General features: G+C 41.5%; 1 protein-coding gene across 3 annotated transcripts in view; it reads right to left on the reverse strand.

Annotated features, from left to right (window-relative positions):
- LRR (Leucine-rich repeat) overlaps positions 1-27,649 on the reverse strand; it is an 808,120-nt gene that overhangs the window by 756,079 nt on the left and 24,392 nt on the right. For all 3 annotated transcript variants that reach the window (XM_067142208.2, XM_067142207.2, XM_067142206.2), the window contains exon 3: positions 6,108-6,158. In XM_067142208.2, coding sequence (XP_066998309.2) covers positions 6,108-6,158 — 51 coding nt within the window. The remainder of the gene's footprint in view (positions 1-6,107; positions 6,159-27,649) is intronic.

Genomic DNA, 27,649 nt, shown 5'->3' on the forward strand with positions numbered 1-27,649 from the left:
TCTATGTAGATATCTTGACCCCTTAGTCTGCGTTTGTTTCGGACAATTTTTAATTTGTCAGAAAAATGTTCAAAACTGACTTTCACTATCCCTCTACTGTTTTTGCTCTTACCTACATAGGATGTATTACTTGCTGTCACTCCTGCTTCTACTCTGCCTATTATTTTATTGATTTTGTCCTTCAATTCATCTTTTCTGTCTTCTTCATAAGATAGTTCTTTGCTTTTGATCACTATATTCTTTCTCTTTTCTCTTTTTACCCTCTGTTGTTCTCGTTCTTCTACAATATTTATTCTTTTGGTTAGTGTGTTTATCTTTTCTTGTGTTTTGTTGTTTGCATTGGTGATTTTCTGTTCTAAGGCATCGTTTACTTTTACATAGTATTCATCCCTTTTTCAGATTTCATTCTTTATGCGTAAAATTTCTTCTCTTGTTTCTTGTTGGAAGTCTTCACTTTGTTTTCTCAGATTTCTTAATTCTAATAATATTTCAGCAAACATACCCTTAAAATCATTTCCTTGGTCTTGTATGTTGACTATGGGATCCTCTTCTCCAGAGCTTTCCAAGAGTGGTATTTTATTGATACTCCCTTTGTGTTTTGTGTTTTTAGTTGCAGGCTGTGTTTTGGACGGCATGTTGTCTTGTTTGTGTTTTGGGTATTTTGTGAGATGATCTTGTTATCCTTGTTGTCTTCTCGTGGGGCTTTGGTATATGTTCAAAGTTATCCTTTTAGGCGTGATAGCTTTCCTATTCCTTGGCGAGATCCTCAGTTCTTGTTAGTAACAAGTTTTCACGGATATGGTGTTTTAGTCTAAGTGTGTGGTCCGCAATTGGTCACCCTTCGCTGTCTTACTTTTGACTTGACTTCACCTCTACCGCAGCAACGTGTTTTCTCTGACTTATGAAAGTCCTTTTTGTTTATTTTGGGATTATCTGACTTCTTTGCAGTTTTTCTCGGACACCATGCCTGTAGGTGCTAACCGTATCGTAACTGCCAGCGCCGAACAACAGTCCACATTCGCAGAATAGCCACTAATACTTGTATCACTTACGGGATATTCAGCAATAATTACCACTGTAAATTTTGCCTGGAGTCGAAGTATGGGTAGTGAATACTGGCATTTAGATATCGCAATCAGTTTATCTTGATCTCACACCAGGGGATGTCAGTACATTTAGCACCATTTTAAATCCATTTCAGTTCTAAGGGAGTTCGATTTTAGGCGCGTTAGGCGTCGTTGCTCTTATACGCTGAATATCGTGTAAATAAAGCTGAACGTCCCTATACACAAAACCTAAATATTAGCAGGAAACAAATCTTAGGCACAGAATTTTAATGCTACCAGTTGTGTGTTTGTTTACCACACCCACCACATTACGGTATAAAACTACACTAGAGGATGAATCTTGGAATTATGTTCATTTAATATTATAGTGTTTCTCTGACACACACAAAGTAAGAGAATATTGTAATACCAGTAACCCAATCATTTTTGCATCTGCAAGTGGTTGCTAGGGTTCTTGATGGGTATTAAGTTACAGCAGAAGTCTACTGAAGCGATTACAGCGTATAGCAAAACTACTTTTGTCCCTTGGAAATTCCTATATTAAACTGTGTATTATCCTTCGGTTATAGCGAGAACCCTATCACTGATGCATCTGTTATTACGAGTGATTAAGCGTGCGCTATTTTTTTCCTTTATCGATATTTGATTATATTGAATGTGATCAATCATCTTAGGAACTGTTTCCTTGCTACATGCACTAGAGCGCTCCCTCACCGACATTCGAAGGTGATAATACCAATATAAATGGTCCGTTATTGGACATTATAAATTTTCCAGCTAACTCATTCCTGGTTGCCAGCGTTTCGCCCCCATGTGCTAAGCTGGGCTCATCACTTGGTACCTAGCACACCTACCAAGGCGCATGGCTAGTGCATACCGTGGAGGCCACTGCGTAGGCTAATTGTAGCCACCGGCAGTGCCAATGCACTATGACAGACTTTGTCTCATTACCAAAGATTGATGCCTGCTTGGCCATCAGATGATATAGATGTTGATTCCCTTAGGGAGCCTGAAACATTTGTTCCAAATGAGTAAATTTATAATACCAATATAAATGGTCCGTTATTGGACATTATAAATTTTCCAGCTAACTCATTCCTGGTTGCCAGCGTTTCACCCCCATGTGCTAGGCTGGGATCATCAGTTGGTACCTAGCACACCTACCAAGACGCATGGCTAGTGCATACCGTGGAGGCCACTGTGTAGGCTAATTGTAGCCACCGGCAGTGCCAATGCACTATGACAGACTTTGTCTCATTACCAAAGATTGATGCCTGCTTGGCCATCAGATGATATAGATGTTGATTCCCATAGGGAACCTGAAACATTTGTTCCAAATGAGTAAATTTATAATACCAATATAAATGGTCCGTTATTGGACATTATAAATTTTCCAGCTAACTCATTCCTGGTTGCCAGCGTTTCGCCCCCATGTCTAGGCTGGGCTCGTCAGTTGGTACCTAGCACACTTACCAAGACGCATGGCTAGTGCATACCATGGAGGCCACTGCGTAGGCTAATTGTAGCCACCAGCAGTGCAGGCATCAATCTTTGGTAATGAGAAAGTCTGTCATAGTGCATTGGCACTGCCGGTGGCTACAATTAGCCTACGCAGTGGCCTCCACGGTATGCACTAGCCATGCGTCTTGGTAGGTGTGCTAGGTACCAACTGATGAGCTCAGCCTAGCACATGGGGGTGAAATGCTGGCAACCAGGAATGAGTTAGCTAGAAAATTTTTAATGTCCAATAAGGGACCATTTATATTGGTATTATAAATTTACTCATTCGGAACAAATGTTTCAGGTTCCCTATGGGAATCAACATCTATATCATTCGAAGGTGATATCGGAGTTTATTAGTAATACGCGTAGACTGGTGAAGGCCTACTGGAAATAAAATTTGCAACAAAACAAAAGAACAAGTTTTTGAAATAAATGCATAAATAACATGGTTGATAGCAGTTGTTAACTTGTTGGAAATAAAGGCTGAAGTAAACCATCACTTAATTTTAATACTAGGTACTGAAATTAAGTACAGTAAGAATGTGATACAACTCAAGATACTGCAGAGCCATCACTGGTTTCAGAGGTTAGTTTATATTTTCTTGCAGCTGGTTAAATTTTGGAAAGGCTATTTCCACGTTAATTTATAGTGAAAAGGTTATCATTACTCAGGCGGGGCTTGAAGTAAGTTTTCATGGTACGTACACAGTTAAGTTAGGTGACACTGTTTGAATAAGGAAATTGAAACATTTGTCATAGAAGCTCCTTGAGTGATACTACTGCAATGTTTAGCCCGCAATCGCTTGCGCTGTTATAACAATATCTAACAATAGTATATTTCTGGTAGCAACTGGTGTATTTATGCCAACACCTCCTTGATGTATTAGATATGCTTCCATCGACCTCTATGTCAGCGATGTTATTGGTCCAAGATGTAGCAAGAAGTCATTAGGCTGTCAACAAGTAAATTTTCAAACACTTGCATGGCATCTTAGATAAAATTTATTGCAGGAGTGGTGGCATCACAGTCTGATGTCAGTTGAAGTTAGCCTGTGCTGTGACGTGCTATGTATTTCTAGTTAGTTTTCCTTATGAATGTAATACGAAGTGTTTATCAATATGGTACTGTTGCGTTGACTGTAGCTTCCGATCCATGTTGTGTGTGATAGGTAAATGCACATAATTTTAGCTGTTTCTGACCTTACAAAATGATAATGATGGTGACCAGGGGCGTATCAAGAAAATAATTTTGGGGGGATGGAAGCATAGACTTTGTTCTTGGACCACCTAAGGGGGCAGGCTCCGAATCCCCCTCTTGGTACACCCCAGATGGCGACAATAAGCAGTAATACAGTGATGTTTCTCTTTTGTGAATCAGAGTTATGTAGGAAGAATTTACACTGATGTGGTCGGAAGCAGATGCCGCGGGCAATTATTCAGTTGATGATGGGAATTTGGATTCAGACGGCCTATAATACACCTAAGAACGTGCAATACATTTGATCATCTCACATAAACAAAAATTAAATAAAATCTAAAATGGGAGCTATGGTGTGAAAAATCCATGTGACTGATAGCGTGTTAAAACTGAGCATACGTGTTCACATGGTACCGGAATTAGAAGATTAACTAATGAGTAAGCCATAGTATGGAAATCACCCGAGAAAATGCATGGTTTGAACAAATCAATCGCTGTGCGCGCGCGCGCGCACACACACACACGACATTAACAAAAATCAGGTATAACAACAATCCACTGGAGCGAGTAAATTTTTCACTGTTTTGAATTCCTACTATAATGGACTTCTACTGTATTTCCATGATACAACAGGAATGTTTATTAATTAAATTAAATGTAAATAAATCTAAAAGTGCTTTACAGTTGTAGTTGCCTTCTACATAATTCTCCCAATTCATTGTGCTTCATAGCTGTCATGATATGGCATATTGATGGGCCACTTTCCGACATGTCTCAATATGAACCCAAGAGACAAGAACCCAACAACTCCGCTTTGGGTTTTGGGGGTTTAAGGGAGATAATCTAGGAATAAAAATAAGAGTCTGTTTACTTAGCTACCACCAGTTGTTTGCTATGAATAGAACAACTTTGAACTAACAAATGCGAGTATTCCTATGAAAGTTAAGGTGAAAATACACTGACTTAGCAAATGTCATGGGATAGTCACCTAATAGCATGTGGGGTCTCCTCTGGCCCTGCGAACTTCAGTGAAACGCCGTGGAAGTGAGTCGACAAGTCCCTGGTAGTCCTCTGGACACAGCTGACACCAAATCGTTTGCAGAGCAGCCGCCAATGCTGGTCTGTTCGTGGGTGCAGGATCCATGGCACGGAGCCTGCATTCCAGGACATCCCAGATATGCTCGATAGGGTTCATATCGGGGCTCCTGGGTGGCCATGGCGGTCATTGGACCTCCGCTGCATGTTCCTGGAACCATTCCCGGGTGATGTGGGAGCGATGTGGCGGCACGTTATCATCCTGAAACACCACAGAACCGTCTGGGTGCTGGAAGGCCAAAAATGGGTGGACATGGTCTCCGAGCAGCTCAACATACCACGTACCATTCAAAGTCTCTTCCAGAACAACTAGGGGGCTCATTCCATACCAGGAAAATGCACCCCAGACCATAACAGAGATATCAGCGCCCTGGACCACACCTTCGAGGCAGGCGGGATCCATCGCTTCATGTGGTGTGCGCCATACACGGTGCCTCACATCGCCATGGTGCAGTTGAAATCGTGATTCGTTCGACCATATCACGTTCCGCCATTGTTCCAGTGTCCATCCCTGGTGACTGGCGACAAATGCGCGTCATTGTGCCCGATGACGTTGGGTTAACAGTGGCACCCGTGTGCGGTGCCGGCTCCTATTCCCCATAGAACCCATGTTCCTACGGATTGTCCACTGGGAGACGTGTCTAGCTTGGCCTGTGTTGAATTGAGCCGTAATTTCCTGCACAGTTGCCCATCTGACACTATTGACAATCCATCTCAGATGTCGCCGGTCACGGTCATCGAGGGTGGCTGGACGGCCGGTCGTTTGTCTGTTGTGGACGGTGACACCGGCATTCAACCATTCACGATACACGCTGGACATGGTTGATCGTGTGAAGCCGAATTCCCGCACCACTTCCGAAATCGCACTTCCCATCTGTTGGGCACCGACCACCATACCCCGTTCGAACGGTGTCAGCTCACGACGACGTTCCATGTTACACCTGTCACATGCACAGCCACTGCTCACAAGGTCTCCTATACAACTGCCGCTGGCACAGGGGGCGTATGGTGCGCAGACAACACACCTGCCCATCAGTGCTCCGCTATCCCATGACATTTGCTCAGTCAGTGTAGTATATATGAAATTAACACATCAAAAAGCACTCTCTCTTTATGGGAGAAAGGAAAATTTCATTGTTCTGCTGTAATATTAGTATGATAAGATTTGGCAACATCTGGAAAATGATAAGGATTTCCATATTCCAACAGCAGGTAGGTAAACATAACAATGCAACAAAACTTACCCGCGTCGGAACCTTAGCCATGAGCAAGAAAAGACGACACGGTGAGAACACCTGAAACACAAAAGAAAAATCAATCAGATACTATAATAATATATGTGATGTAGTAGGGATGTATTGAAACACTACTGATCCATGAAATGTGCTACTCATTGGTCACTTGTTTTGTTGTGCTTCAGTTGAGAGTCGCTTGAGCAGTATTTAATTATTTCATTTACAAAATAACTACCAAAGAAAAAGGCAATATCGAACTACTGATACCTTCCAATGAGCCAAATTCAAGGTCAATCCTATTCATACCACAAGTTTCCTAAAGAGAAGGCTTTACAGAAACAGTGCTGGCATGTATTGTCAAAAGAGGAATTTATAGAATAAAAATATGACTCGCTATATCATTTTTCATCCGAGGATTTTGTCAGTACTGAAATGAGAAATCAGATCAGTTCAACTTATGAAATCATGATGATATAATAATTTAGTGACAATTCTGAGGAGTAAGTATGGTAATAACTTTCCTTCAATATTTCCATAGACCAGTTATTCAGAAATAAGCTTGAGTGTAATGAAATTGAACAAGCATATAACAAAGACAATGCTAATGTACTGTATACCACTAATGAATTTGTAGATAAAGATCTCTTCAATGGTACACAATTATAAGCCTGGCCATCAAATATTTCAAATATTTCAGATTCCCTATGGATATCAACATCTATATCATCTGATGGCCAGGCAGGCATCAATTTTTGATAATGACACAAAGTCTCTTAGTGCATTGGCACTGCCGGTGGCTCCAGTTAGCCTACGCAGTGGCCTCCACGGTATGCACTAGCCAGCGTATGGTAGGTGTGCTAGGTACCAACTGATGAGCCCACCCTAGCACACGAGGGCGAAACGCTGGCAACCAAGAATGAGTTAGCTGGAAAATTTATAATGTCCAATAACGGACCATTTATATTGGTATTATAAATTTACTCATTCAGGACAAATATTTCAGATTCCCTATGGGAATCAACATCTATATCATACTGGATACTGGCCGCACTTAAGCAACTGCAGCTATCGAGCTCGGTGACATAGATGTGAATGTATGGTTCAGCTGAAGATGACCCTATGTAAGGGGTCGAAACCGGTCCTGTAGCATAATAAGTGCAATAAATAAGTATTGATAGGTGGAAATCGTTTCCCATTTCTAATTGTGTAATTCGTCAATACGGAAATGAAGATAATAGATTACGCAGAAATCGCAGTCGGTAAATTGCCACACGACTTGCATGATGAGGTTAGATTAGAAGTTAAAAAAAAAAAAAGAAAAGAAAAAGAAAAAACTTAACAAAATGGTTATTAATGATGACAATAATAATAATAAGAGCATATACTGGAACTGTTGGCTGGAATCACAAACACACTGCTATACATATGCCTTGCACGAATCTCATACGGAACTACGATCAGGGCGATTTTACTTCGCTAAATCTCGTACTTTGAATTGGTCTGTCAAAGGTGGTGCCCATGTCGGTTATAAAATAACCAATCACAGTCAAGTTTGTAAAGGCATTCAGGTCAGCGCGAACCACACTAAAATTTCACGAGCTTCAATTTCCACACAGTTTCCTTGGTACTAATCTCATTAAAAGATACTGAGTAGGTGCAGATGCTCCCTCTTTGTAGTTTTGTTGTTAGACATGCAGTAATCTGCGAGAACAGAGAAGAAAATGAAGTATAAGTATTTTGTCAATGGAATGTCTATTGAACATGTGGAATACGTTTTTACTTACATAGTACTGTTGACTGGTCGAATGTGTACAGTTAGGGAGCATGTCGTGCACTGCTCCGTGTGCGTCTAGGGCTGGTACTTGCGGTAACGGAGAGAAGTTTTTTTTTTTTTGCTAGGGGCTTTACGTCGCACCGACACAGATAGGTCTTATGGCGACAATGGGATAGGAAAGGCCTAGGAGTTGGAAGGAAGCGGCCGTGGCCTTAATTAAGGTACAGCCCCAGCATTTGCCTGGTGTGAAAATGGGAAACCACGGAAAACCATCTTCAGGGCTGCCGATAGTGGGATTCGAACCTACTATCTCCCGGATGCAAGCTCACAGCCGCGCGCCTCTACGCGCACGGCCAACTCGCCCGGTGAGAGGAGAAGTGGAAGGGGAAGGTGATGAGGGGTATTGATTGGGGAAGTTAAGGCAGAGGTGGTAGAGAGGGGAAGTGGAGGTGCAATAAGGGCAGTGATTGGGGGAGGTAAGTTATGGCTGGGCGTGTCTTCGGGAGGTTCCTTGATATGTATTGGATTCTGTTATTTAACTATTTTTATGTAGGTGTTTTTTAAAATTAAAGAGGATTTATCTGTAATTTCATTTAAGTTATAATTTGTGTTCGCGTATTGATCTATAGTAATATAAAATTCTTCCATTATATTGAGCAGAGGGCCCTTGGGGATCATACGAAGGCCATCCGGAAAGTGGTACCCGTTTGCACAATAAAGACAGGAGTAAATATTAACAAATATACACATTTTTATTGGAAAGAGCATACTTTACACTACTTCTCCACATAATCTCCAAGCAAATTTAGGCATTTGTCATAACGTGGGATGAGTTTTTGTATGCCAGCATCATAGTCCTCCGCCGCCAGCGTATTAGATACATAGTCACGGCTCGTTTAAATTCTTCATCGCTGTCAAATCCTTTTCCCACCAGAAAATCTTTAAGCTTCGTAAAGAGATGAAAATCCGAAGGTTTCCAGTCCGGGCTATACGGGGGATGGTCGAAGGTTTCCTACTTGAATTGCTGCAAAAGTTGTTGTGTAATCGCAGCTGCATGAGGCCTGGCATTGTCATGAAGAAGAATGATGCCTGTAGACAATAGACCTTGCTGTAGATTTTGTATTGCCCGCCGTAATTTCTTTAATGTTTCACAATATGCATTAGCATTAATTGTGTCTCCACGGGCCATAAAATCAATCAGCAGTACACCTGGGTGATCCCAGAAAATGGTTGCCATGAGTTTCCTGGTGGACAGAACTGTCTTGAATTTTTTGGTTTGGTTGGTGAATGAGCATGATGCTACTCCATTGACTGTCGTTTACTCTCAGGTGATACATAAGAAACCCATGTTTCGTCCCCAGTAATGATGCGAGTCAGGAAAGAGTCTCCTTCACCGGAATAACATCCCAGAAACGTCAGTGCTGCAGCCATACGCTTGGTTTTGTGCTCCTCTGTAAGCATGCGAGGGACCCACCTCACACAGATTTTTTAAGAATGCAGATGGTCTTTGACAATTTCATGAACAATTGTTCGAGACACATTACGAAAATGTTCACAGAGTTCATCAATTGTGACGCGCCCATCGATCCTCACGCATTCGTCTACTGCGCTCAGCAGTTGGTCTGTAATGACAGATGGTCTCCCTGAACGCTCCTCGTTGTGTGTATTCCCCCTCCCCAGGTTGAAGTTGCGACACCAGCGCCGAACAGACGACTCGTCCATCACACTGTCTCCATACACCTCCGTTAATTGGCGATGAATATCACAAGGTCGAACGTTTTGTGCATTAAGAAATTTAATCACGGCCCTCACTTCACAACTGGCGGGGTTCTCAATTTGTTTAAACATTTTAAACGACCACAGACACAACACAGGCAATGCTAGCGTCACGGAACCTCGCACAGTGCAGGCTGACAAGCCACTGAAGCGGTCTGACCTTGCCCAGCGGCTACCCGAGTCGTCAGCGCTTCATGCGGCGCTAACGTGTACTACTTTCCGGATGGCCCTTGTACTTAGAATCTGCATGTCGTCTTCAATATTTGTAAAATTATGCTTATAAACCTCATTATGTTGAGCTATAGACGAAAAGCGATTATGCTTTAAGGCGTTAATGTGTTCATTGTAACGGATAAAGAAGTTTCTTCTAGTACATCCGATATAGCTAGCCTCACAATTGTCGCATTATTGTCGCATTATCCGTTACAATGAACACATTCCTTTGATATAGTAAACATGTTTCCAAACATCAAAACTAATAAATTGCTTCCTATCATCGCCAAGAATTTGAAGAAATGTAGTTATCTAAGCAAATTAGAAATCAAAGATTTTATGGCAATTTTAAAACTACTGGTTAATAACAACTAGACTACTTAGCATTTGATCAGATTATATATAAACAGGATGGCCTTGCAATGGGGTCACCGGCCTCTGGGATTCTGGCAGAAATTTATGTAGACTTTTTAGAAGATACGCTAATAATCAATAATGACAAATTCAAGAATATTCATTTTGGTCCAGGTACGTAGATGATTTCTTTGTTATACTGGATGAAAGTAGGACCGACGCTTCTACCACTCTTAATAATCTCAACACTACAGATACCCACATAAAGTTCACTTTGGAATCCGAAATAGAAAAATCCATCAATTATTTGGACCTACAGATCAACAGGCACTCCTAATTTTCTTTTGGCATTTACAGAAAGCCTACACAGACTCCAGTCACAATACGACATGATTCGATACACCCCCAAGCTCACAAATACGCGACCTGTAACAGCTTGGTGAATCGTGCATTCAGCGTACCAATGTCCAAGCGGGACTTGGATAAGGAACTGAATATTATTCGGTCAATGGCCAAGGCTAACGGCTTTAAAAGGACTTTTATAGAGCGCATAATAGGCAGTTTTAAAAATCGCCCGCATACCACTTTGACTAAAGATAAACCAGAAGTAAAAGAAATCGCGGCTTTCACGTTCAATAAAGAGCTTTATAGAATTACAAATATTTTTAAGAAACGCAACGTTAGGATCGCTTTCAAAACAGATAACAAAAGTACAGAAGTTTTACACAATGCATCAGCCGTTAATAAAATCAATCCATACTCTAAATCTGGTGTATATAGGTTCGAATGCAAAGATTGTGGGAGCGGATATCTAGGACAAACTGGACGCAGCTTTAATGTCAGGTATATTGAACACCTCAACGCTGTGAAATATAACAGATTCTCAGCCGTAGGCCAGCATATCCATGAGCATAAACATAAGTTCACGGACATAGATCAAGATCTCGAGATCATGGGGACGCTAGGTAAGGGACCGAGGCTTGACATTACAAAAGTGTGTCTCATACATTTAGACCATTATTACAACGCTAATCTTAACTTAAATGATATTTTGGAAAAACCCAGTCTTGTTCGACTGCTTGATCATGTTACTTGATAACCTAAGAATTCCAGAAAATTCTACTGTTTTTCAAACTTTACGTAACAGTTTTTCGTATCACACTTTTCATCCAAAACGTCCCCCGGACCACCTCCTACAACACCAACGTTCCAGAAACATTCCCTTGCCTTTCCTACTTCCCCCTCCTTAGCATTTTGACGCGCAACAAATGACACGAGCAGACACACTCATTGTGCAGTCACTGCGCCAAGTACACGGCCATTAGGGTGAGTCTGCCTAAAAATTAAGTTCAATTAGATTATATTACAGTCAATTTCTTTACGCTAATATCGGGCTTTCATCATTGCAGGGATTGGTATTGAACTGAGAGGCTAGGCCCGTTTAACATCTTCAGGGCAAACAAAATATACAATTTCTCTGATAAAATTCAATACATAAACAGCAAAATAGACATGAACAGATATGGAAAGATAAAAGCACGATATATACAATCCTTAATACTACAGTTCTAATATTTAAATTACCAGATCATAATTAATACAATACATATCCTAAACAGCTAATAAGCATACATACATACATACATACATACATTATCATTATAGGCTGTTATGCCTTTCAGCGTTCAGTCTGCAAGCCTCTGTGAATTTACTGTCCGGCTCCATGGCTAAATGGTTAGCGTGCTGCCTTTGGTCAAAGGGGTCCCGGGTTCGATTCCCGGCAGGGTCGGGAATTTTAACCTTAATTGGTTAATTTCGCTGGCACCAGGGCTGGGTGTATGTGTCGTCTTCATCATCATTTCATCCCCATCATGACGCGCAGGTCGCCTAAGGGAGTCAAATCAAAAGATCTGCATCTGGCAAACCGAACCTGTCCTCGGACACTCTTGGCACTAAAAGCCATACGCCATTTCATTTCATTTGTGAATTTACTAAACATCGCCACAATCCTCGATTTGTAACTAGTGTTGTAGCCTCACTTAGTTCTATACCTCTTATCTTTAAATCGTTAGAAACTGAGTCTAACCATCGTCGTCTTGGTCTACCTCTACTTTTCTTACCCTCCATAACAGAGTCCATTATTCTCCTAGGTAACCTATCCTTCTCCATTTGGCTCACATGACCCCACCACAGAAGCCGGTTTATGCGTACAGCTTCATCCATCGAGTTCATTCCTAAATTAGCCTTTATCTCATTCTGAGTACCCTCCTGCCATTGTTCCCACCTGTTTGTACCAACAATCATTCTTGCTACTATCATGTATGTTACTTCTAACTTATGAATAAGATATCCTGAGTCCACCCAACTTTCGTTCCCGTAAAGCAAAGTTGGTCTGAAAACAGACCGATGTAAAGATAGTTTCGTCTGAGTGCTGACTTCCTTCTTACAGAATACTGCAGATCGCAACTGCAAGCTCACTGCATTAGCCTTACGACACCTTGATTCAATCTCACTTACTATATTACCATCCTGGTGGAACACACAACCTAAATACTTGAAATTATCGACCTGTTCTACCTTTGTATCACCAATCCGACATTCAATTATATTGAATTTCTTACCTACTGATATCAATTTAGTTTTCGAGATGCTAATTTTCATACCATACTCATTGCACCTATTTTCAAGTTCCTAGATATTAGACTGCATGCTTTCGGCACAATCTGCCATTAGGACCAAGTCGTCAGCATAGGCCAAACTGCTTACTACATTTCCACCTAACTGAATCCCTCCCTGCCATTTTATACCTTTCAGCAGATGATCCATGTAAACTACGAACAGCAAAGGTGAAAGATTACAGCCTTGTCTAACACCTGTAAGTACCCTGAACCAAGAACTCATTCTACCATCAATTCTCACTGAAGCCCAATTGTCAACATAAATACATTTGATTGATTTTAATAATCTACCTTTAATTCCATAGCCCCCTAGTGTAGCGAACAACTTTTCCCTCAGTACGCTGTCATATGCTTTCTCTAGATCTACGAAATATAAACACAACTGCCTATTCCTCTCGTAGCATTTTTCAATTACCAGGCGCATACTGAAAATCTGAGCCTCACAGCCTCTCTGTGGTCTGAAACCACACTGGTTTTCATCCAACTTCTTCTGAACGACTGATTGCACCCTCCCTTACAAGATGCCAGTGAATACTTTGCCTGGTATACTAATCAATGAGATACCTCGATAGTTGTTGCAATCCTTCCTGTTCCCTTTCTTATAGATAGGTGCAATTACTGTTTTTGTCCAATCTGAAGGTACCTTACCAACACTCCACGCTAATTTTACTACTCTATGAAGCCATTTCATCCCTGCCTTCCCACTATACTTCACCATTTTAGGTATAATTTATCTATTCCTGCTGCTTTACGATAACGGAGTTTATTTACCATCCTTTCCACTTCCTCAAATGTAATTTCACCAATATTTTCCTTCTCCCCATGAGCTTGGCTGTTCACAACACCATCAGGATGATTTCCTTTTACATTGAGAAGATGTTCAAAATATTCCCTCCACCTCTCCAGTGATTCCTTGGGATCTATTATGAGTTCACCTGAATTACTCAAAACACTGTTCATTTCCTTTTTCCCTCCTTTCCTAAGATTTTTTATTACTGTCCAAAAAGGTTTCCCTGCTGCTTGACCTAGCCTTTCCAGGTTATTACCAAAATCTTCCCAACTTCTTTTTGGATTCAACAACTATTTGTTTCGCTCTGTTTCTTTCATCTACGTACAAATCCCTGTCTGCCTTGGCCCGTGTTTGGAGCCATTTCTGATAAGCCTCCTTTCTACGTTTACAAGCTGCTCTCACTTCATCATTTCACCAAGACATTTGCCTTTTCCCATCTTTACACACAGTTGTTCCTAGGCATTCCCTTGCTGTTTCTATTACAGCATCCCTGTATGCCACCCATTCTCTTTCTATATCCTGAAACTGCTTACTGTCAGACCTAAGACGAAACGCTGGTTAATAGAGCAAACGCCTGAAAAGCCTTACATCTGGTATGTTTTTGATATACTGTCTACTGTTCGAAACTTCTCACTAATCATATCCATGTACTTCTGTCTAATTTCCTCGTCCTGGAGATTTTCTACCCCTATTTGTTTGCAGACAGATTTCACTTTCTCTACCCTAGGCCTAGAGATACTTAGTTCACTACAGATCAGATAGCGGTCTGTATCATCAAAAAATCCACGAAAAACTCGTACATTCCTAACAGATTTCCTGAATTCAAAGTCTGTTAAGATATAGTCTATTATGGATCTGCTACCCCTAGCCTCCCATGTGTAGCGGGGAATAGCCTTATGCTTGAAGAATGTATTCGTAACTGCTAAACCAAAACTAGCACAGAAGTCCAGGAAACGCTTCCCACTCCTATTAGCTTCCACATCTTCCCTACATTTACCAATCACCCTTTCGTATCCTTCAGTTCTATTCTCAACTCTCGCATTGAAATCGCCCATTAGCACTACAAAACACGCGTGAAAGAGATTTTGAGGAACGCAGTAAACAGGGCCATCCTTTCGAGTAGTGATGGGCAAAGCTCTCGCTCGAGACTCTTGCGGGTAAAAATATAGAGAGGGGAACTCAACGATTATTACATAGAATGTTACTTGAAATGCTTCCAATTTTACCTTATAATGATCGAGGAAGAGAGATCTGTTCAATATGCTCGCCAGAGTCAACCCCGCCCGCCCCTAGAAGTACTTTTACTTTTGTAATAAGAAATACTGTTTTAAACGCCATACTCCATTGCTTATAACGGTGATTGGTTCATGTAAGTAAGAGGATGATGTCACCGACACCTAGGATGAGGCCGAGAATTGGGTTACCAACCATTGCAGAAAAAAAATAATTATGAAGCGGCCAGGGAAGTTTGAAATGGCCTCGACGCGAAATATAAAGATTATTTTATTAATACCGAGCTCGATAGCTGCAGTTGCTTAAGTGCGGCCAGTATCCAGTATTTGGGGGATAGTAGGTTCGAATCCCACTGTCGGCAGCCCTGAAAATGGTTTTCCGTGGTTTCCCATTTTCACACCAGGCAAATGCTGGGGCTGTACCTTAATTAAGGCCACGGCCGCTTCCTTCCTACTCCTAGCCCTTCCTTGTCCCATCGTCGCCATAAGACCTATCTGTGTCGGTGCGATGTAAAGCAACTAGCATTATTTTATTAGCTTTAAGGTATTTTTGCATCTCGAGGCCAATCTCTGTCATGAGAACAGTGGCTCCCTTCGAGAGGCTCTTAACTATGGCCGCGGCGCATACTGTGCGCACGGCAAGAAAAAAAAGTCATTCAGAGGTTCTAAAATGCAAGAAATACTTCACAATAATCTCACTTTTCCTCAAATCCTCCTACCTAGGGGCGCCCCAACCAACAGTTGGCAGCATTGTCGTTCCTCTCGGTGCTCCCTCTCAGCGCTGCTAGTGCGACAGTGAACTGGTGTGCGCCACCTAGCAGTCGCTCATGTTACTAAACCGCGAGTGCTCTTCTCTATAGCTTTGCCCTCTCGCGAGAATCCCGAGACCGATTCTCCTGTAGCGCAAGCTGTGCGACATACCAGTAACTACGACTGTAAACCTGATAGTATATCATTGGCAGTTATTGCGTGAAATAACGTTCTCTTATGAAAACTTGTGAGCCAATACATTTTGGCTAAAGCCTGGAAAAGTACTGCATGTTCAACGATGAACCCCTTAATACCATTAACTAAAGTGGAAACAGAAGGTCAGTATCTTAAACTGTTCACGACTTCTTTGGGGTGAACATCTTAGGTGAATAACAATGCATAATTTATGAATAACTGTAGATATGATGTACACCTACATGGATACTAGAGGCGTGTATTATTCGAACCTGAGACGGGGAAGATATGCTTTGCTACATACGCAACCTCCATTACACATGAGTGGAACGTGTAACAGGGGTGATGGGCAACGCTCTTGAGACCGATTCTCGTGTGCTGCGAGCTGTGCAACGTCCCAGTAACTACGAGTGTAAGCTTGATAGTTATCATCAGCAGTTCTCACATGAAAACGTGTGTGACGATAAATTTCGTCAAAATCCTACGAAAGCACTGTATGTTGAACTGAGCTCCTTACCATTAACGAAAGTGAATACAGAATGCCAGTATCTTAAACTGTTCACGAGTTATGTCAGGTGGACTTTTAGCTGAATAACCCGTATACTTTCTTAATAATTGTTATTAGGATGTAATCCTACCTGAATGCCTCACAATCGTTGTCGGCAGGGTAGTTTCTTGTGATTCAGACCGGGCCGGAGGTGTTCTGTGACTATTCCTCTTCATTGATATGCGTTTGTAAGTGCCGGATCATCCCAGAAGTATTTCTGCCGATGTATTTTACTTCTTTTGAATAAGCAACACAGTGGGCTGTGCTATGTGACTTCTCTTAAAAATAACCGACATCCACGACTTACGTTGCGTTCCGGACATGGTCTTCAAGTTGTCGCATACAATTCAAGACAGTTCACATTGCACCGTCATATATCGAAGTACCTACCTAATTATGACGCGAATACTCTATAGCAATTTAGATTGCACATTCCACTCATGCGTAATGGTGGTTGCATGTGCAGCAAGGCGCATATTGCCTCGTCTCGAGTTCGAATAATGCACTCCTCTAGTATCCAGTTACGTGTACCTACAGTAGCCGTCAGGTTCTGTACTTAAACCACTCATTCGTGTACCCACCAGTGCATACAATGCCCGAATGCGTATCCTTTATAATTATGTTATACTGCGTCAAAATATACCTCGGTATAAATGAACGCCGTAGTCGCTTGTTGACACGTATTTACGAAAATGAGAAGGCCCGTGGTTGGCTATTTGCATATTCGGAACAAACAACATTCAGCTCCGACTACCTGCAGGCCTACGACGAGCTGCTCGCCGCACATTGTGGGGACAACGCTCTCGAGGTTTCTCGAAATTTCTCGCGAGAAATAATGCCTGCGCTAGTCTCGAGAAATCTTGAGACCTCATCTCAGACTGCCCATCACTACTTTTGAGTATTCCTCCCTAAATTTTTGAACTATTTTTGGTTTATTACTGGCGTCACTAGTCACTGAAACGTCATCACATGTATTTTCTGCACAATAAATCGCTTCATTATTTCAAACCTTTCGCATTTCGTAACACACGATTAGCATATATCCTAGTAGAGCAATATATGTAAATTTGGCAACCAAAATAGTAATAAATACTTCTTCAACAATCGCGTACAAAGTATTCACAATGAAACAAAGCAAACGGAGTTTGTCACCACTTTGCCGCCAAAACGAAGACAAAAGAGCTTGCATACTTGCATGGAAGTCTGATCATGTGACGAACTAAGACAACAACTCCGCACGATATACCACTTCACAGGTGCCTATTTTACCGGTACTGGAAGCACACAACTGCGTTCGGAGCGTGAAAACTCGAAATTTTCTTAAACAAGGGACAGGAAAGGGGTATAAATGATTACTGAGAAATCGGAAAATAATATTCTGAGAATTCAAGCGTAATGGCATTCCTTGTGCATCCTTTTGAACACTTCTTAAACTTAAATTTAAAAATTAAAAAAACATCGTAATTTGTGGTGTGTGATTCATAAAGGCGTAATTATGATGCGTAATTCTTAATTATTACGATTGAATCGTAATAGTTGGCATCTCTGCTCTTATACGCTCAGCGATCTATCGGCTCGAGTGGTATTGCTTAAAACACTCAGCGTGCCGATCCATCGACTCTGTGTTCGGATGGCTGTATTAGTACCTTAATGGACTACCAGATGTCAGGGAAAAGGCAGCAATAGTACCTTTTGAATTTAGTTTACACTTTCCTCGAGAGATAGAGACACTAAGTTCATCTGTTCGAAACAAATGAAGTTATCAAACCGCGTATGTTTACCGCATGGCGAGTATAAGTCTTCTGCTTGCGAGTATAGTCTCCTTTAGGCTTCAAAATACGTATTTTCCTTCGTTATATCGTTTCCATTTTAATAGTAGTTTATTGTTTGTTATCGGTGTTCTCAAGTGAAGTTTGGTTTAACATTCCGTGTTATTAGATTATCGTGCCACCACTAGGCCTAATTTTTTAGATGGCTGGGCCAAGTTCTAGACTACATTCCGAAGTCTTGGATTATTTAGATGCTTTAGACGATGACAGTGCCTTTATAGCCGATACTGATTCAGATTACAGTCCGACTCATTGGCTGAATGGTCAGCGTTGAGGCCTTCAGTTCAGAGGGTCCCGGGTTCAATTTCCAGCCGGGTCGGGGATTTTAATCGCCTTTGATTAATTCTTCTGACCCATGTACTGGGTGTTTGTGTTTGTCCCAACACACTACACTACCAACCACCACAGAAACACGCGATAGTGATTAAATCCCTTCATATAGATTTGGCGTCACGAAGGGCATCCGGCCACAAAATGGAGCCAAATCCACATGTACGACACAGTTCACAGCCGCAACCCCACAGGTGTGGGAACAACGGTATAAAAAAGAAGGGTGATTTGATTTTACAGATAGTGATGATAGGAGAATATTCTCCAAAACATAAATGCAGACTCCAGGAGTATGTGTACAGTTTTTTACGTCAGATTCTATAACTCATGACTAAATAAGAATACAAAAATAAAATTACATCATGTTATACAGAATTAAATGTTCTTACTTTCATAAAGAGTGATCAACAATATCACTAAAGAACAGATTACTTTTTCGTATTTAAAAACCGATTTTTATTTTTTGTAATATATTTTCCAAATTTCAAATTTGTTTTGGTAGTAAAATATGCCATGAACAATTTTCATATATTTCGTATATTTTTTACATTTTAACATGCATAATCATGAAAACTGGTCCGAGTGTTTTGGGCTTGACTGGTGAAAATAGCCTGAGAGCAAAAGGGTTAAAGTAACAGTGAAAGCAGGTGTACTAAACTGTGTGACGGACAGTAAATGGAAGTCATAGTGAATAATTGAGCCTGTACAGTAGGAAGCTGAGCTACACCGCTGTCAATATGAACACATCAAAAGTGCGGATTGAGGCAAATTCGGACGTGCCGTGTCGGGGATCGTCAAGCGCGCCGGGCGATTTAATCGACACTCCGTCGTTTGTGTCCAGTCCCTTGTGCGGTAGAGGACGAAGATTAATTAGTGTACACAAATAAAATTGGGTCTCAGATACCTTAGTGGTATTATATGGTAAAATTAAATATCCATGTGTCAGTGTTAACATATTAAAATACTAGCAAGATACCCATTGCTTCGCTACGGTATTATACTGAAATTTATAATTGAATGCTTATTGTTTTAGATATATAATCAGCCGAAATTCGCGATCTGGCTCGTTTTCTGTGAGAAACCGCCAAAATTCGCAATCTGACTCGTTTTCTAATAGATTACGGCACGTTTCCTCCCATTTTTCAATCCTTATTTCCAGCAATAGATTTTGTACTTCCCGGACTAGGTCCAGGTATTCCACCCGGTCAGTTGGGTCCCTAAATCTTTGCCATCTTTTCCTATAAGCATTTTTAATAGGGATCAAATCCTTCAGGAGATCCGGCGTGGTGTCTTCTTGGGTGCCTTGGCGGTACTGAACCCGCGGTCGGACTGCATTCTTAGTCATTACCCGTCCAGGACCCGTTTCCAGCGCAATCCGTACATTTGACGACGGTCCAGATTATTTACAAACAAGATGGTTTGGCAATGGGTTCACCAGCCTCAGGAATTTTAGCAGAGATCTACCTTGATTTCCTAGAGCACACCGTCAGCGACAATAACATCAAATTTGCCAATATCCAATTCTGGGCTAGGTACGTGGATGACACATTTATAATACCAGATGAACGCTCCATACACCTTCAAAAACCTTAATAACATTTGTACCGGGCGGTACACCTCTATGACGCAAGTTCAAATCTTGCGCCAATTGAAACTCCTCTACAGGAGAAACCCTGAACTGTAACAACTGAATCAACTCTCCTGTTTATCAGAAGATGTCTCTAGGTGTTTTTGATTTGCTTTTGTTGATCAAGAAGTGTGGACATTCTCTAACATATGTCTCTACTAAAAACTATGATTATGCACTCTGGTGCGAAGGAATGAACTTTCTTGGAGAAATTTTGTATTCATAAGTTTTGTCTTTACTAAATTTTGTTCTTTTATTTGAGGGTTGGCAATATTAAGCTTCCTTTCCGCCTGTTTTGAATTTAACCAATCCTAAATTTCTGTAATTAATTTCCTACCAATAAGGTGTTTCTTCATCGCTTTATGTATTACTTTTTGCTGTTAGCCAATAAAACTTTGTGGGCAGGTCTTAATCATTCATGAAAGGTCTCGAATTTTCCGTGAGGGTATACAAACTGCTGATTTTCTTGCCTCCGGGCCACTTCAACAACATCTTGCTTAGTGTATAGAAGCATAGCAGGGGGCGGGTAGTGCCTCTTTCTTCGGGCAGCATCTCTTCAACAAGGTAATGGCCGATTAACATCTTTCTTTCCTCTTTGCTACCTCAGCAGTTTAACTCGCGGGGAAGGTTCGAAACCTTTAATATGTAACCAACCTTTTTAAAATGTAAATCCCATTTTTGTCTATGTAAAAACTACTAATCTCTTTAACTGTAAAGCGGGGATAGAGAGTGCCTTACTCTCTCAAGCTCCCCTTCATTTTGAAGTTGAGGTGACTACGTTTTCATAACCGTTTCTTCTCTTCCTTAATGTATTAAAGTTTTCTTATACGAGTCACCTCCCTAGCTTGGGATTAGCCCCTGTGTAATCGGCCGAGCGCCACTTAGTTTTTAAAACATGTATTTAGGAGTGCAAATTCACGCCTCCATCTCTTTTGCGTTTTGGGCCATTTAAATTAACCTAGTATTTGCCCACTAAGGCCCAGTAGATTGGGTACGAGATACCCCTGTTTCTTTATAAGTTATGCCTTGATGGCAGGTTGTGTAATAGTCTGTTAATGCCTTATAGGCTCGAAAGATCGAGAGCGGGTCAGCTCTTTATGGTGTGGTAAAAGTGCCTTAGAGAGGCTTGAGATGTGAAGTTGGGAGCAAGTGCTCCATGTAATGAGGGGTTTTCTGCCCTTTGGTAATTTGTGGTTGTGAGCTGAGAGCTCAGACTTTGGGGCTCGTAGCCCAGAATTTGTAAAGTTGCATTGTACCTGATTGTTCTTTGTTATTTCACATAGTGAAAATTGTTAAATGTTGTTATCTGTTGAAAATATAACCTTTATTTAAATTTTAAAATTCATCTTTAGGACTTGTAGTTAGACCCATTCCAGCCTGCACCTTCTTTCACCTCTGCCTTCCACGGATAACTCCATAACAAGTGGTAGCAGAGCGTGGTTGAACGGGTCTCAATTTAGCCCCTTTTGACGACTAAACATTGCTTTTGATTCGAACTCTAACAATTTTCTCCGTCGCTGGAATTTTTTGATTTTTCTAAATTTGTAAAGTGTCTGTCATCATGTCCGGCCCTCGCGATGTCCTCCATCCCGGCTATTTGCTCAAGGAGGAATTAATCTATGAATTAGCTATTAGAAATGTTCAATCTGGAGGCACGGTTGCAGCCGATACCTCTAAGCTTAAAGATTCTCTTGATTTGCCGATTACCACCCCAACTTTGGGAGAGAAAGAGATTGACGACTCTCTCTCCACGATCACTGACAATACTACTGAGCTAGCATCCTTAGTTAGTTTTTTTGAAGGAGGGGATCCATCCCCAAATCAACTCAAAAGAGTACAGGCCAGATTGTACCATTTTTCTAATAGAGTTAACGATCTATTGTCTCTAAAGTTGAATGACATTCAAGGGAAGGAGGCTAGTGCTCTTCTCGATAACCTTTCTAAACTGTCCAGTAAGGTTAGCCTATTGTTAACTGGAGCAGTAACCCCCAAAACCGACCAACCCACTCTGGTAAACGTAGTTAGCGATTAAGAGTCTTCTAAAGGAGAAGAAAATAGGAAATCTGTAGGAGCTCAACAAACCTCTGCCCCTTTAGACAATGAATCTGAACGTCGTACCTCGTTGAATAATCCACCTTCTGAATCTGCTTCTCCGCCACTTAGGCCTCTACCTACTATGTCACCTGGCTTCAGCAGTTTGCCCCATCCTTTAGCAATGTTGCTCAGAGGTATTTCTAAGTTCTCCATCAATTCCACCAGTGATGTTATTGCCTTTCTAAGATTTTTCGTTGAGTTACAGGATCATGCTCTTGTTTTTTCTCTTTCTCCATGTCAAATCCTTCAAATTATTTACCCTTATTCCATTCGTGTCCTCTCAGACAAGATAGTTAGGGCAATTGCTGAACAATCATCCATAGAAGACTTCCACGCCCAACTGTTAGCTAATTTTATTCCGGCTCGAGCTAGGTCATCACTAATTCAGAAGTACTATTACCGAGTACAGCGGCTGGATGAAAATCTTGCAGACTTCATCCAAGACATCAAATTCTACACCAGAGTATTTGCCCTCCATTTTCCAGAAGATCAAATCGTACAGGCTATTGTGGAAGGAATTTCCCCATCTTATAGGTCTTACTTGTGTTTTGCATCACATCCGCAAACTTTTGCCGAGTTGGAAGCTATGGCTGTCTCAGCCGAAGGGGTTAGATATGCCGACACACTATGTGTGGCGAGGGAGCCCCCTCCTTCTTTAAGTAATCCTTGGCCTCCTCCTCGCCGAACCGCCACACCCCGTAAATGTTATGCTTGCGGGTCGCCTGAACATCTTCGGAACAAGTGTCCGTTGATCAAATCTAGTGGGACAAGGAATGGAGCAGGGTCATCCCAAGGCTGATTTAAATGCGGCGCTTCCTCCCATATTGCCAAAAATTGCCCGAATTCGAATAGCACTCCCTCCTGCTCAACTTCGGGTGCAACTTCCACCAACAATCAAAAGTGACTTGTGGCTCCGGCTGAGTCGACTAACTCATCTTTCCGAGGCTCAGCCCCAAGTAAACCTGCCGAAATCTCAGGAAAAACTCTGTCTTCCAATTTATCTTTTGAAGGTCCCAAAGAAAGTCTTAAGATTGCGGCGGATACTCCCGCACCCGTCCCATTTCTCAAAATTGAAGTAAATAATGAGCCTGTAACTGCTCTTTTAGACTCAGGCAGTGTTTGTTCCATTATTTCGGCCGAGTGGTACTCTAAATTAAAATCTGTTTGTAAACTTCCTGATTTTTGTTCGTCTTCGGTTCAATGCATTTCGGCTAATAATTCCCCGTTAGAAGTTTTAGGTTTTCTGTATGCCAAAATTAGAATTGCTAAATTTACTTGGAAAGTTAAACTGTTTGTGTCTAAACACTTGTCTTGCCCCATTATATTGGGAGCGGATTTCATGTCGCACACTGGTCTACTGCTCGACCTTCAGAGCAAGTCGTGCACTTTCAAATTTGCTAGTAATTTCAAAATCCCCTTACTTAAATGTAGTTCTGTATCATGTTCATCCGTTTTGCCTACCCAGGATGAGATGTTGCTAGACCTTAGACATCTACCTGAGGAGCAGGCAGAGAGTATTCTTAAGTTGTGTCAGTCGTTTCCAGATGTTTTCTCTCATACTCTTGGTGTTACTGACCTTATCGAATACAAGATTGAGGTTATGGATTCGATCCCTGTTCGGTTTCCTCCTTATAGATTATCTCCACCTAAAATGAAGGCTCTGAAAGAGATCATAGATCAGATGTTGAAAGATGGTATTATTCGGCCCTCTAAGTCGGTGTATTCATCGCCTATTTTCCTTGTTCCGAAACCCCAAGGTGGCTTCAGGCCTGTGATTGATTATAGGGCTCTCAATCAGAAGGTGGTGTTACAATCTGTGCCCCTTCCAGACCTTCACTCTTGTTTTTCATGGTTTTGAAAGGCTAAATTCTTCACCATCTTAGACCTCAATCAGGCTTATAACCAGATACCTCTGGCGGAAGAATCTAAACATCTTACAGCATTTGCCACGGATTGGAACTTGTATGAGTACAACCGTGTACCTTTCGGGCTCCCCACGAGAGCAGCCGTGCTTACGAGACTGCTAGACAGGGTCTTCTCCAACATCAAATTTGAGTATCTATACCATTTTTATTATTTATTATTTATAAATTTCATTTCCGTATTGACAGATTCAAAGTATAGATAAGAAAAGTGTTTTTCCACCAATCAATACACAATTTATTTTAAATAGATTAAACTAGTACCGGTTTCGGCTCTTTAACGGCCATCATCAGCTAGTACATGATTTGTTTCCAGCCATTAGACAATTCACAAGTTGTTATTGTATTAGACATCCGGATGTCTAATGGGGGATGGAAATGTATACAGTAGCATGTAATTAAAATATCAGTAGTCAAGGTAAAAAGTTACAATAAGTTAGAACATGAGTATGTAGGACATATTAAAACATATGGGTCATAATATAAAACACTTAAAAAGTTTTAACACATTGAAATTTGGTAAGTATAGGTAGACACTTGTTAAAAAATTTTAGTTCACGTTAAATAGGTTCCATTCTTCTATCTTCTGTGTAGTTCCTTTGCTTTTATGTTATGTTGATTTTAGCTGTGTATGGTAATCTTCGAGAAAGTTCTGAAGCTATAATTTTTATCTATACCATTATCTTGATGATGTCGTATTTTCTGAGACCTTTGAAGAACACCTTGATCATCTGAAAGAGGTCCTTAATCGCCTTCGTAAGGCAGGGTTAACAGTTAAGCTGTTCAAAGTGGCTTTCGCTAAACCTTCCATGTCATTTCTAGGGCACATTGTGTCGCCCGATGGTGTCACTGTAGATCATTCTAGAAAACAGGCCATCTGTGATTTCAAACCTCCTAAGGACATCAAAGGAATTGCCAGATTCATTGGTATGGTGAATTTCTTCAGGAAATTTATTCCTAACTTCGCGAATAGAGCAGCACCCTTGAACTTACTTCATAGGAAAGGCGTCAAATTTGAGTGGGAGGGCCTTCTCAACAAGCCGCTTTCGAAGATCTTAAATTAGCTCTGTGTAATGCCCCTGTTCTTGCCATGCCTGATTTTTCGAAGAAATTCATCGTCCAAATCGACACGTCGTCGTCGGCTGCAGTCCTTCTTCAAGAGACTGCACTAGGGAGGCGACCCATCGCCTATGCATCTAGGACATTATCGGCTCAAGAAGCCAAGTATTCCATCTATGAACTTGAGGGTTTGGCTGTCTTATTTGCATTAGAGAAGTTCCGTCTCTATCTGGAACACATCAAGTTCGACTTGGAAACGGATAACCAAGCATTAAGCTGGGTCTTAGCTAGGCCGCGCCGTACTGGTCATATAGCCAGGTGGGCAATCAGAATTTCTGCCTTCCAGTTTGATGTTAGGCACATGAGAGGAACTGAAAATGTTGTGGCAGATGGACTAAGCCGCATGTTTGCCAATGATGTAGAGACCTCTGAACAGGAAGACAGTTCTTCACTTCCCGAGTCCATATCGCCTGGTGTAAACACCATTCTAACGGATGCTCCCATGTTATTTAGGGATACTGAAAAATATCAATGTGAAGATCCAGTGCTGGCTCCTATTATGGAAACCCTTTCTTCTGGGGAACATGTCGTCCCTTATGTATTGAGGAATGGTGTTTTATGTTGCCCGTCGGGGCATGATAAGAAGTTGAAAGTTGTGGTTCCAGCTGTTCTCGTGCCCATGATCTTCAAGTACTATCACGAGACCCCATTAGGGGGGCATTTAGGCATCTTTAAAACTCGAGAAAAGATCAGAGAAATGTTCATTTGGAAAGGTATGGACGGCGAATTTCGTGAATTAGTAAAAGCTTGTAAAGCTTGTTGGCTAAGTAAACCTACCATGTCCACCAAGCTAGGTCTTCTGTCCTCCCATCAAGCGCCGTGCCCCATGGAACGTCTTTACATCGACTACGTAGGGCCCTTCCCCCAATCAAAGGGGAATGCCAATAAATTCATCTTTGTGTGTGTAGATGGTTTCACAAGATTTTCCTGGTTATTTCCGACTAAGCTGGCTACCGCTCAGTCTACTATTTCTTGTTTAAATTCCATCTTTGCTTCCTTTGACCCATGTCAATATATCGTTTCTGACAATACTAAAGCTTTCACCTCCAATCTCTTCCGTAAATTCTGTTTTGATTTATCCATCTCTCATGTAACAACCTCTGCGGACTATCCTCAACCATCTTTGGCTGAACGGGTCAATCGTAATCTGAGATCGGCTCTCATTGCCTACCATCATGACGATCACTCCAGGTGGGACACGTCCCTGCATTGGTTAGCTTTCACTTTGAATTCGGCGGTTCATGAATCCCATAAGTTTACTCCTGCTTCTTTGATGTTTAAGTTTGTTCCCAACACGCCGCTCTCTAACCTTTGGTCTCTTGGTGATATTCTACCAGAGACAATAGATCCAGATAATATTAGAGACCTTTGGAAGAAGGCTAAGGCCAACTTAAAAATTTCTCATGAAAAGGTTAGGGAAAGATATGATCGTGGACGGAGGCCCACCAATTTAAAAGTAGGAGACCAAGTTATGGTCAAGAACTTTCTTCCCACGGGCAAGCTTGCCCCTAGATTTCATGGGCCGTGCATTATTTTAGATTTTCTTACGCCGGTCACATTGTTAGTGAGCAATCTAGTCACTGAGAGGATCTTTAGGGTACATATATCTCAAATTAAACCCCTGTAGGGTCATTGTTAACTTTGTCATCTATGTGTTGCAGTGGCGTAAAGGTTATATTCTGGTTTTTTTTTGTTTTTTTTTTAGAGGCCTTCTGCCCCAATATTGTTTAATTGTTATGGTAATCAATATTTGATGTAAAGCCTTACCCGTGAGTTATTCTGCTGCCCTTTCCTGTAAGGCCATTACCAAGCTCCCGTCTCCTGCTAAATCATACCAGTGGCATTTAAAAAAGAAAAAATAATAAATAAATAAAAGTCTCCACGCTGCTGGCCCCTCAGCCTCACCACCAAGAGTGTACCCTAAAGCATTTATTCCAACAACAATTCTGCCGCCAAGATTTTACTGTTTCAGCGCCCTGCAGCCGTGCGGCGCCTTACCCCCACTGTGGTGGGGTAAGGGCCCACCCCACTACCGTGATGTCTTCTTGAGTACGCCGTGCCGGAGTCTTGCTCCCGACACAGGCTGATGTGCGGAGCACCATTCGCCAGCTTATCTCTGGACTGTAAACAAACCTTGCATTTGCGGCGTGCTTCATGACTACTCCTCTCATAGTGCGGGAGAGAGGTATCTCAGGGTACTTGAGGGGTCCGAGCAGCCTCCACTGGATACAGGCAGCGGCGAATGGTCTGGCCGTCAAAACTAATCGGCAGCTAATATACTTCAACAGTTACATGGACACTCTATATCTGCAATTAATACA

Source organism: Anabrus simplex, chromosome 2, assembly GCF_040414725.1.
Source record: "Anabrus simplex isolate iqAnaSimp1 chromosome 2, ASM4041472v1, whole genome shotgun sequence".
In the NCBI taxonomy this organism is placed as follows: domain Eukaryota; kingdom Metazoa; phylum Arthropoda; class Insecta; order Orthoptera; family Tettigoniidae; genus Anabrus; species Anabrus simplex.